Genomic DNA, 13,000 nt, shown 5'->3' on the forward strand with positions numbered 1-13,000 from the left:
AACATTAGCCAGAGCCGATGTTGCCAACAGAAAAGATTGTCTGGTATGCAAGGGCCCAATGATAACCTCTCCTGATTTTGTCAATGGGTAATGCTGCACCTGTTACCCCAATTGTGGCTACCGTTTGATTGGTACAACCTAAATCAAGAGGAACAGACCTGGCCTAAAAAAAGTTTTGTTTTTCACTCGCTACACTTACTGGTATCTGAGGCTCCTCCTTCAGATATTGCGTCATGCTACCTGGCTGTCGGATACAGGTATAATCTACTTCCTATTGACACATTTGTGTTGCCCTTAGGATGGTGTCAGCTAACAGATGGGGTGGGGGTCATGTGTCATGATCTGTCTGTCTCCTCCCGTTGTCTTTGAGGTGGGTATCTGCGTGTCTCCCCTCGGTGTGGTTCCCAGTCCTCCCTGTGTGTCATTTCTCTTGGGGTTCCCTGACCTGCAGCTTCTGGCTAGGTGTCCCCCTTTCTTGCACTTAAAGCACACTATTGGCTTTCGGCTGACCTTTTGTGGTATTGTATATTGTGTGCATTCGATCGGGGCACTACTGAAAGTCTGGATGCCATCAGTCCTTAATATCTCAGTCTGTATCTCTACGTTTCTTAATATTTTTGTCATGGTCGATAGCAGATTCTCAAGGTATCTACTGTCATGCTTCTCCAGTTAGGAAAAGCAGTCTGTATTCTGGTCTTCAAGTTTTCCTTCCTCTATTAGCACAGAGACAATCATTCCACTACAATGTGGGTTGTCCTTGGGGTTAAGTTTACCTGTGTGTTTAGACACTGCTTGTAAGGCATGATTGAAGTATTCAGCTGCAGATTCACTATCTTTCTGTTTGATAGTGAAAATCTTGTTATACTCAACCGTCGAAGGGAAATATACACCCAATTGTAGATTTATTAGGCGTATATTTTCCTGGTTGCTTTCCTCAGTCATCCTTCACACCACTATCCCAAATGACTTTCGGGCTGTCTGTGTGAAGGGAGACAAGCTCTCAATATGCTCAGCCAATCCTTATTGGTGGGTTTGTCAGAATTTCCCAGATCCTTTATAAATTTCTGACAAAGGGCGGGATGTATTAAAATACATCGCCGCCCATCGCGGCCCCCCCGCCGCGATGCCGCCGCATATGTACTAACATATGCGGCTGGCATCGCGATGCGGTGACGGAGGCCCCCCGCGATACCTGGAATGTGGTGTGCGGGGGGTCTCAGTCACCTCCCAGCCGGCTCCTGCATCCCTCACGCCGGGGACAGCTAAGCAGGCTGTCCCCGGCGCCACCTCCTCCCCCCTGCAGCCGGAAGGCCGTCCGGCTGCATCACTAGGGGGAGGAAGGTGTTACCTTCCGGGTCCAGGAGGACCTGGACCAGGTAAGAGAGGGAGGGGGAGAGGGGGGTCGGCGGGTTTTTCGGCGGAGGCGTCTGGCGGCGAAAAGAAGCCCATAGGCTTCTATAGGGTATCGCCACCCAAAGGTGGCGATACCCTACACTGCGGTGACGTGGCGGCCGGGTAATAATACATAGGAAAATGCGGTAAAACGGGGGTTTTACCGCATTTTCCCTTTAGTACATCTCGCCCAAAGTGCCAAATCTTTTCTAGGATCGGGGAAATTTTGAGATGATTGACCGACGTTCCAATTGTGTCCAAGGATTCTGCATGTTAATAAACTTTACAGGTATCACCCCATTTTTGTCTACCATTCCATAAGGCGCTTCCAACGTGCACAAAGGGTAGATTTGTACTCTGCTTTGTGGACAATTGTCTCTGTGTTGTGTAGTGTACTCTTACCTGTGTCTTTGGTTGTGTTGCTGACATCAGCCATCTCATCTGCTAGAGTTGCAGCAACAGATTTGGCTGTCTCAGCATTTCCATCATTCATGCAATTAGCGCAAGAGACGGCTGATGTCAGGAACACCTCATTTCGACCTGCATTTTCCTTATAGGGAGTAAAAACAGTGTACAGGTTAGTCATCTTTTCATTTTTGCCTATTTCCCTGTGGGCGGTAACTGGCAAATATGGAGGGGGTGGTGTAGTTGCATTTCTGGAGCTGATTGTACCTACATCTGCCAAACGCCCATCTTCTCTTTTTGAGTTTGACCTTCCTTTTGCCACAAGTTTAAACATTAATTTTGCTCAACTCTCGCCTTGAGTGACAATAGCATACATATCTTATCTTTAACTACGGATAAGACTTCTGGATCAAAACTGCCAATACTGGGAAATTCTACTTTGCTGCCCTTTGTCATTTCTATTCATTTCTCAATGTAAGTTACTGCAAATTTACCATGTTTCATTCTCATTCTGAACGCAGCCGATCCTTCGGGTCGGCGTGGTTCCTGTTCCCCACGTAGCACAACCTCTCTGTGTGAATTTCTTCCCATTGTCCAACTAGTTATGACAATAGTCGTTCACCACTAGCAGAAGTTGGTGGGTGGTTTGTCCTGGGGGAACACCCAAAAACTCCTTCTCTAACAGGATGAAGCTTTTCCGACAATTAAGCGTGAAGCCCACTTTGCCAGGCCCTATTTATTCTCAATCACTTACTGTGTCTGGCTAACGCATTCTTTTATCCACGACCCACAATCGTGCAGCCAAATATGCAGAAAACAAAAAAATTGTTTTTTCTGTATTGTACAAAATCGGTATCTGAATGAGAAGCCAGGCAGATCCCTTGGTTCTGCTCTTAGCTTCTTTACCCTATTTCATAGGTTCTGTTTCTACAGCGCTAGGCAAAAAACAGTATCTATGATAGGGGCAGTATTCCTATGGTGTGTTGTCACACACCCATGAATGTTGTTTAACACGCTGTCCTATTTCTATAGCGCCCTGGGTCACACCGTCATGCGCCCGTCAACTCCGTGTAAACACACTCTGGGTCCACGACCAGTGTTATCTTAACACTCTGGGTCCTATTTAATCCTGGGTTTTTGTTTTTTTTAAATAAAAAAATAAAAAATTCTGTACAGGGAACTTTCCCTGGTTGGCAGTTTTTCACTAGATGTTTTACGAGTATAAACCCCTTTAAATAGTACTGTAGGAATTTACCAAAATACCGTTTGAATTGCTTGCTTGGAAAACCAAAAATGACGAAACTAAATTTCTGTATTAATAACCGTCCTATCAACAGTATACTTGTATACTGCTTAATAGTGCTTGTCGCCCCCACAAAAAAATCACAGCCCATTAAATGTCACATATACAGGATATATAAATAGCAGCAATCGAGAGGCACTCTGGATACTTCCTTGCAAATAAACAGCAGACACTGTAGTCAATTTCAACGTTTCATTTCTTTATAGAAATTTCGTCAGGATACAAATAGAGCTTACATTTACACCTTATATACCGACAGTCACCAATCACCAAAGTGCGGCAATTTCCCGATTCCCGCGCTGCAAAGACAAACGAGTGACGTCATCAGGCCGCTCCACGGCGTTCGTTTGGGAGCGTCAGGTCTGTTGTCATAGAAACAACACCACGCTATCCCTTCACTACCGCCGGGCTTATTGACCTAATCACGTCCACCTGTCAGTGCTACAGCGGGGTTAACAGGATTTAAGACAATAAATATTAAACAACAAAAATAACCAGAGAGCAGCAAAACAATTACAAAGGGTAAAAATGTGATTGAGAATACAGTACATAATTCCATGAAAGTTCAAACAGAATATTTCATAGACAAAATTCATAAAAAGAAATTTTTTCAGTCATGTTTATATAAAGATATCATTTCATAGAACAGGTAGCCCTTACACACACATGCAAATAGTCCCTCCAAACCCGGAGTGATCAGATGCAATAATGTAAGCAAGAGCCATCTGTAAATGCAAGTAAGAAATTTCGGTACTTATGAGTTATCTGGGCGCCCGATTTTTTGATTGTATGCCTTAAGTTAAGGCATACAATCAGATGCGATGCGATGACCCGATTTTTCCATAGGAATCAATGTTAAAATGGACTGAGTCCATTTTAACATGGAATTCAATGGGAAAAAGGGGTCCATTTCATACCCCTACTATCCAAGTGGGCATGGAGTTGGATATAAACCTGTGGCGAGCGTAGCGAGCCACCGAGCCCGAAGCGTGGCGAGCGAACGGTATTCTGTGTCCCCTCGCGGGGCTCGCTACGCTCGCCACGCTTCGGGCTCGGTGGCTCGCTACGCTCGCCACAGGTTTATATCCAACTCCATGCCCACTTGGATAGTAGGGGTATGAAATGGACCCCTTTTTCCCATTGAATTCCATGTTAAAATGGACTCAGTCCATTTTAACATTGATTCCTATGGAAAAATCGGGTCATCGCATCGCATCGCATCCGATGGTCGCATGTGATGCGATGCGATGTGCCCGATCCGACCCGATTTAGAAATCGGGCGCCCGGATAACTCATAAGTACCGAAATTTCTAACTAAATATTCACAGAAAATGGCAAAGGATCGTGCATGGACATTTTTGATTCAAACAGCGTCGATATCCAATCCAATCGGCGTAATAAACCAATTTGTTACGCTGAAAAATATTGAAAAATTATGAACAAATATATACAATTATCTATATGTATAATGACAAGAGGTTATCTCAGACACTGATATACATTGCCGTATATAATACAATGCTTATTTAAAACAAGATAAGGTCATATTTTCATTTAAGCCGCCAGGGAAAATGACTTTCAGGCGGTGTATCCATGAGGTCTCTAAGCGCAGTAGCGCCGCATTTCTATCGCCACCACGTAGGGACGGGGCTACCCAATCTATCATCCGATATTTAATCGCATGCAGATTGTGACGTGCCTCAACCCAATGTCGGGCAACGGGTTGTTCACTACCACCCTTTTCAATGGCACCCCTAATCGCTGATCTATGCGCCGTCATGCGATCTTTAAATTTACATACAGTCTTACCAATGTAAGACAAGCCACATGGGCAGATTAATTGATAGACCACATGTGTGGATTCACAAGTGAAGTGTGTTTTAATTTTGTATGAGACACCATTATGCATGAAGGTATCCCCTGTTAACAAATATTTACATGTAACACAAGGGCATTTGTAACAACCTGGACGATTTTGTGACCAGAAATTTTTAGGGTTGGCGATCTTCTTCTTAGTTACGTCTGCCTTGACCAATAAATCTCTCAGATTTCTCGGTCTGAAGTAACAGGGCATAATTTGTGTATCAGTTAACCCCAAATCTACATCTGCTTGTACAATAGGCCAGTGTTTGCGTACTTTTTTAATGACTAGATTAGATTGGCAATTATATTGATTTACCCAGGGGAATTTATTGCTCAAAGTTTTAGATGTATTCTTTCTCAATAATTTATCCCTTGGTATATCCAAGACTTTCTCTTTAGTTTGTAACAGTTCAGATTTCTTGTACCCCCTCTCGATAAATCGAGAGATTAGTACATCAATCTGATCCGAAGCTGTTTTAGAATCGTCATTAATACGTCGCAGACGTAACATCTGAGAGTAAGGTAAACTGTATTTGAAATTTTTAGGATGACAGCTGGTGCTGTGTAAGAATGAATTCCTATCTGTGTCCTTAGTGTACACAGTGGTATGTAAACGGCCATTCACATTGGAAATCCTCACATCCAAGAAGTCCACAGATAAGCGGTCCATCTTGAATGTGAGTTTCACTGGGCTATCGCTCTGGTTATGCAGATTGACAAGCTCAGTGAACTCTGCATCAGTGCCCCCCCAGATCATCATGAGATCATCGATGAATCTGGTATAGAACAAAATTTTTTGCGAAATAGACACATCAGTGAAAAAAATTGCCTTTTCAACTTCAAACATATATGAATTGGCATAGGCCGGTGCCACCGCCGCCCCCATGGCACAGCCACGTGTCTGGAGGTAGAACCGCCCATCAAAAATAAAGAAATTTTTTGTTAGGATCATTTCCAACATCAGCAACAAGATATCTATCTGCATTCCATCAAGAGTATTGTTAGATAATAACAGTCTGCGAACCGCCTGTAACCCAGCTTGATGCGGTATAACCGTATACAAGCTGGTTACGTCCGCGGTAATTAGCCAAACATTATCCAAATTACACTGTAATGCACATAATTTGTTAAGCAATGTAGTCGTATCCAGTAAGAAGTTGGGATGCTTCTGAACTAGAGGCTGCAAAATAGTGTCAAGAAAAACAGAAGTGGGCTGCAACAAACTACCCCTGGCCGATATTATCGGCCGACCAGGTGGAGGGTTTACACCCTTATGTATTTTAGGCAGCGTATACATCAGGGGAACCAAAGGAAAGGGGGGGATCAAAACATCAAATATTTCATCAGTAATTACGCTAGCATCCCTGGCAAGAATCAACAATTCCCTGAGTTCTCTAGAAAAAACAACAGTGGGGTCCCCACTTAATCTAGTATATACCCCAGGTTCCTCAAGCTGGCGGATAATCTCTCTTATAATCCTCAATGTCCTGTAACACAATGGCTCCCCCCTTATCCGCCGGGCGAATAATAAGGGAGTCATTGGAACGCAGGGCACCCAGTGCTTTCCTTTCATCAGCTGAAAGGTTGGAAGGTACCTTCTCAGAAGATTTGACGCAGTCCTTGACATCTTTGTCAATCATTTTCATAAAAGTCTTAATTCCTGCATTGTTGGAGAGCGGGTCGAATTTAGATGGAGGTTTGAATTGCCTCAATTTATCTGGCAATTTTACCGCAGGAGTGGTCGACATGCTGACAGGGGCAGGTGTCGGCTTATTAAAGAAGTGTTCTTTTAACTTGAGTTTACGATGTAATTGTTGTTTCTCAATGTCCCATCTCAAATCGTTAAATTGTTCCGACGGAACAAACGATAGGCCTTTCGCCAATAAACTCAGTTCATTTTTGCTAAGTTCATAGCTGGATAAATTAAATACTACTTCCTCTGACCTGCTGGTGGTTTCTTGCCTCTGCCGGCGGTTTTGCCCTCCGCGTCTGGTAGGTCTCCTTTGCTCTTTTTGCGTGTGAGAACCCCTAAAGGGATAGAGGGGCCCCTGTAACGACTCCGTTTACTCTCTCCTTCACTCGCAGTACTAGGACACTCAGTGGAGGTGTCAGTATCAAAGGCCGTTCTTGGGGCTCTGTGACGGCGAAAAAAAGGGCGTCGATTATTTTCATTGTTGTTACCTGACAACCATCGATAGACTTGATGGTTATCATAATCCTTTTCCACCTTCAACAATTTTTCTTTTTTAAATTTTATTAAGTCCTGCTTATATACAGTTAATTGGGATTCAAGCTTTTCAAGCCACGCAGTCTCCTTGTCTGTAGATAAGATTGGCAGAAATTCTTGCTCAAATTCATTAATCTTGACCTCTGATTTCGCCACTTCCTTGTTCGATTGATCGATGATCAGAAGGATCAGGTCCGATGAACATTTATTCAGGATCGAGATCCATTTCCGACAGAAGGCGGGGTCTGATCTGCCGATTGTGGGGCAATTCCGAATTCTCAAGCCCCTTGGGATTTTTTTGGAGCGAAAATAATCACTTAAAGTGATAGCGTGGAAATCAAAGTCAATTAATTTTTTCTTCATCCGTAATAAGTCAAAATATAATGACTCAGGTGTACGGGCTTCTGCTACTTCAAGTAATTGTTTCTTGCGCAGGATGGGTTCTGTATCAGACTCCGAATAGCTGAAGAACTCTTGTAAAGGAACCAGCAAATGATTAAATTGTTCATTAGGATCCATGCTTGATTCCGCCATAGTTTGAATTTTAGCAGAAAGGTCCTCACAAATTGTTAATGCTGGATAACACCCGTGTTCACCTTATAGTGATGTGAAGAAAAGAGAAATCACACAGTGAGTGATGGTCCTGCGAATAGGTAACGGATCCACGTGCCTTGGTCTGGTTCAGTCCAAATGTCCAAAAGGGCTGTTCCAATGTAGAATAGATAGATGACCCGGCACTGTGTAAGATAGGGGATACTTGATCCGGTGCCCCCACTTCCAAATAGGATAGATAAATAGCAGCAATCGAGTGGCACTCTGGATACTTCCTTGCAAATAAACAGCAGACACTGTAGTCAATTTCAACGTTTCATTTCTTTATAGAAATTTCGTCAGGATACAAATAGAGCTTACATTTACACCTTATATACCGACAGTCACCAATCACCAAAGTGCGGCAATTTCCCGATTCCCGCGCTGCAAAGACAAACGAGTGACGTCATCAGGCCGCTCCACGGCGTTCGTTTGGGAGCGTCAGGTCTGTTGTCATAGAAACAACACCACGCTATCCCTTCACTACCGCCGGGCTTATTGACCTAATCACGTCCACCTGTCAGTGCTACAGCGGGGTTAACAGGATTTAAGACAATAAATATTAAACAACAAAAATAACCAGAGAGCAGCAAAACAATTACAAAGGGTAAAAATGTGATTGAGAATACAGTACATAATTCCATGAAAGTTCAAACAGAATATTTCATAGACAAAATTCATAAAAAGTGGGGAAGTGGGGGCACCGGATCAAGTATCCCCTATCTTACACAGTGCCGGGTCATCTATCTATTCCACATATATATATATATTTTACAGGTTGAGTATCCCGTATCCGAATATCCGTTATCCGAATTATTCCAAAAACCATACATTCCAGAAAGTGTATTTTTTGCTAAAAACTCACTAGGGACAATTGTAACAGCACTACTGAGGGAATGATATGTAACTGGCACTATATAGGTACAAGAAAATGATTGCTTGGCATTCAAATTCAGTGCTGAGATAGTACACACATTTTGTTTCATGTTTTGAAACCTTGTTTTTTTGAACAAATAACATTTATTTGTGTGCATTTCATGTGTTTGATGTGTTTTTACAGCATAAATGCAAGGTACTTCATAATAAATCATTGAAATATAAAAATATTCCGAAATACGGAATAATCCGTTATCCAAAATTTTCCTGGTCCCGAGCATTTTGGATACGGGATACTCAACCTGTGTGTGTGTGTGTGTGTGTGTGTGTGTGTGTGTGTGTGTGTGTATGTATGTATATATATATATATATATATATATATATATATATATATATATATATGTATATATATATATATATATGTATATATATATATATGTATGTATGTATGTATGTATGTATATATATGTATATATATATATATATTAGTAACACGCATCAGGTGGCACTCGGAGGCTGATTCAGTGAATTCAAACGGTGTTTATTTAAAACGACATCTACGTTTCGGGGCTCTTGTCCCCTTCGTCAGGAAGAAAAACAGTGAAATAAGTGCACAGATAAATAGGAGAACTTACCCCTCCTCCCTCTGTCCCGAGCGTCCACTTCCTGCAGCTGGATCAGCTCCCTGGACTGCTTCCTGGGTCACTGTCCTGAGGCTTCCTCCAGTTGCCTTGGTGACGCTGCGGGCTCACAGTCTGTATGGGGTAAATACAAAAACGTGAATGTAATCTCAAAACAACTTATTAAAAACATTGCAATAAAAATTAACCTCCATTCTTGTGATTTCACTTTAGTGTCATAATAAATGGAGTAAAGTGCAGTGAATCAGTGCTGAAATATGACTCCTGTCAGGAGACCAAATCTTTTAAGACGGCTGCAGTAGCCGAGTCAGTGTTTGTTTAAAAACAGAAATTACTATTAAAAGACAATGGAGGGTGTTTTACAGAGGCTGCTATTCTTGTGTAACCGTGAACACTCTAATCTGTGTTGTTGTGTATATGCTGTCCTGACTGCTGCCGGGCCCTGCATATTTAACCTGGTTGACACGGTGTCGACTATTTTTCTAATCGACCCCTATGGTGCGTGGATCCCTTTAAGCTCATCCTATCGGGAACCTCTCTTAGATGCTATACCCCCCTCTCAGACTCATGTTTAGGCTTCTTTTATAAAAAGTTTACCAAACCTAGGTGTTCATTAAGCCCCTTTGGTCGCATTGTGCCCAATCTGAAGATCCAGCGTGACTCCAGTTGGAGCAATGCTCGCCCTCTGTCTCCCTGTCTGAGGTTTTGGGGAACATGATCTATGATCTTGTGTTTCAGGGTAGCCATGCTGTGTTTGGCTTCTAGAAAGTGTCGGGCCACGTGCCCGAACTTAGTGCTGCCCTGATCGCCTGGCGGTGCTGGGCCATTCGTGTCTTAAACTGGCATTCAGTTTTCCCCATGTAATACATGCCACAAGGGCATGTAATTACATATATAACGAAACGTGAAGAACAGGTGAGGGGCCAATTGATTTTAAAACGTTTACCCGTGTAGGGGTGGTGTATTGTGTCCCCTGTTTCCATGTAATTGCAGGTGGTGCAATTAATGCATTTAAAACATCCATTTTTTCGACTTAAAAAATGAGTGGGTTTTGCAGTTTTAAACGCTGATGGATCTGTCTTGACCACCATGTCCCTGATGTTCCTTCCCCTCACGTAGCTTGGCATTAACCGTTTTTTGCTCAGGCTTATTAGTTCGGGGTCTGAGGCCACAATGGGCCACAGTTGTTTGGCTTTTTTGGTGATGAGGTCACTTTTTACATTGTAATTTGTCACCCAGGTAAACGGGGTGTTGTTCTGGTTTTTTGGTTTGGGGGTCAGCAAGTCCTGTCTAACCATGCCCTTGACTTGCTGACTAGTCCTCGACAACTCTTGTGGGGGGTACTCCCTCTCCACAAACCTGTCTGCCATTTCTGTATTAATAACCGTCCTATCAACAGTATACTTGTATACTGCTTAATAGTGCTTGTCGCCCCCACAAAAAAATCACAGCCCATTAAATGTCACTATATATATATATATATATATATATATATATATATATATATATATATATATATATATATATATATTAGTGTGTATGTGTAATATAATGCAACTTGGTAAGTGGTGTCCTTTGCATTTTGATCTGTTAATAATATTTAACATTCGGGTGGAAAAGTGCAAATGTGCGGTGCTATAATACGCTTTACATCTCTCACTTTCTGATTCTCACCTCCTACAACATTTGGCCCCAGGTGTTATAAAAGATTGATAGTGAATGGAAGTGTTTATTTCTTGTTTCATATTGTCAGGTGCAAGATTCATCTTGTGTAATTACTCCTGAGATCACTGGGAGCACGTACAGGTAAGTCCAGTATTTCATTACTGGCTCTCGGCTGACATCTTAATATACAGGTGTAATGTAATACTGTATGTAGTGCAATTTGCCTGAGGACAGGATACATTCTTCCTGGCAGCATACTGACGACGAAAGTATTACCATGCATGGGTTTTCTATTTAACCCTTTGAGTGCCAACATCTCGGTGAGAGACTTCAAAATATCCACTTAAAATGCCAGCGCCGCTCACATTTGTTATATAAATCCAAATAAGGAATGTGTAAAAATAGAGTATATTTCTTTATTAGGTAACATTACAGGTCATTATGATGAATAAAAGAGTTTGCTTGGCAATTTTCACACCTATTTTGACAAATTCACTTGGAACTCATAGGGTTAATAATGTAAGCCATGTATATTATATTTTCCTAGTAATATCGAGACCGGAGATCATTGTGCAGCTTTACTGCTCTTACAGTGAAGAACCCTGATCACATGCTGGTTCGCTGGACTGCTGCGTTCTCCTTTCAGTATGTAAGGCAATAGGACTGATCCAGGCTTGTTCGTTAATCTGAGAAGTTGTAGATTACTGCGAGTAGAAAGCCGCTGCCCTGACAGAAGGGGAAAATGCCCCATGCAAGTCTGCGAATGCATCGCTACTCGCAACACACTCACAGATCCATACGCAAATCCCAAAACATCAGAGTCTGTCACCTAAGCAAATGTGACGCCATCCATACGAAGTTTGTCGCTATTTCCCCTCGTGTATGCGCAATGCTTACGGTATACAGATTTACGGATTCTCTAAGTAGTGATCAAGTCTGAATTAGACCCATTATATTAAACTTTAAATTAGCAGAATACCATTGAGAAACCACACATTAGATCCACCAGCCTTATTTGTGAGATTAATATCCACCACAACCAATGATCCTCTCCTGTGCTGACGGTCCTGTGACCAGTGGCGTAACTACCGAGGGTGCAGCTGCTATGGGGCCCGAGCTGTATTGGGTCCCGCTGCTCCCCCTGCGCCCTGTCACACCACCAGGCAGCCTGGCCCGACTATTACGCAGCTGGCGCTTAGAGAGAGTGCCACGATGACGGCACAATGTGAAGGCAGCTGCCGCCGGGATTAAGCTTCAGTTACCTCAGAGGTATCTAGGCTAAAGACAGAAAAGAAGGCACGGTGGCATCATGGGGATTGTAGTTTATCTTTAACTGGTCACACTTTGTGCAGTTAACGATAAACTACAAATCCCATGAGTCCATTGTGCCCTGCTTTGATCCAGAGAGATTGCTGACGCTGACATCCTGCTGCATAATATGAAGATCCGCGTCGGCAGTCTGTGCAGTAAGGGAGGCACCGGAATGCTGCTCCCCCTGCACCCTGTCACACAGCGCGGCAAATACATGCAGGAGTGTGGAGCAGAGGAGCGTAGAGGGGAAGAACGATCGCGCTGCAAGTATGAAACGGCAGCCGGCAGGGAAGGAGGACCCAGGCCACCAAGAGGAGCTGGACGGGTTAGTGGAGCGGGGGAGGAGAGGAAGGCTGGGGCAGGAGAGATCGGAGTAGGGTGTCAGGGATCAGAAATGCCATGGCCGCAGCAGCATGGGTGGGACTCAATCGCAGTGTTAGAGGCCTCATCAGTCACCTGCAGTCAGTGGACAGGTCCCACTGAGCACTGGAGTCCCGTCTGTGCTGCTGCTGTCCTGGTATTATGGCAAAATGCCAAATCCTGTTTCAGGGGTTTATTGAGACAATAAGTGCTTGTAGCATTTTTAAATCATTTTATAATTATTACAGTATTCCATTTATGGTTTTTATGTCTCTATCCCCCTCACTGTACCTCGCTGGGTGGGGGGGGGGGGGGTGGGTTTGGCAGGGGGGGGGGGGGCCCTTTCAGTATTTTGCTATGGGGCCC

At 43.3% G+C, this 13,000-nt stretch overlaps 1 protein-coding gene across 3 annotated transcripts in view; it reads left to right on the top strand.

Annotated features, from left to right (window-relative positions):
• LOC146019805 (uncharacterized) overlaps positions 1-13,000 on the top strand; it is a 120,488-nt gene that overhangs the window by 82,565 nt on the left and 24,923 nt on the right. For all 3 annotated transcript variants that reach the window (XM_083152372.1, XM_083152371.1, XM_083152373.1), the window contains one exon: positions 11,052-11,104. In XM_083152372.1, the coding sequence (XP_083008498.1) occupies positions 11,052-11,104 (53 nt within the window). The remainder of the gene's footprint in view (positions 1-11,051; positions 11,105-13,000) is intronic.

The sequence above is a fragment of the Crinia signifera genome, chromosome 7, assembly GCF_055691185.1.
Source record: "Crinia signifera chromosome 7, ASM5569118v1, whole genome shotgun sequence".
Taxonomy (NCBI): Eukaryota; Metazoa; Chordata; class Amphibia; order Anura; family Myobatrachidae; genus Crinia; species Crinia signifera.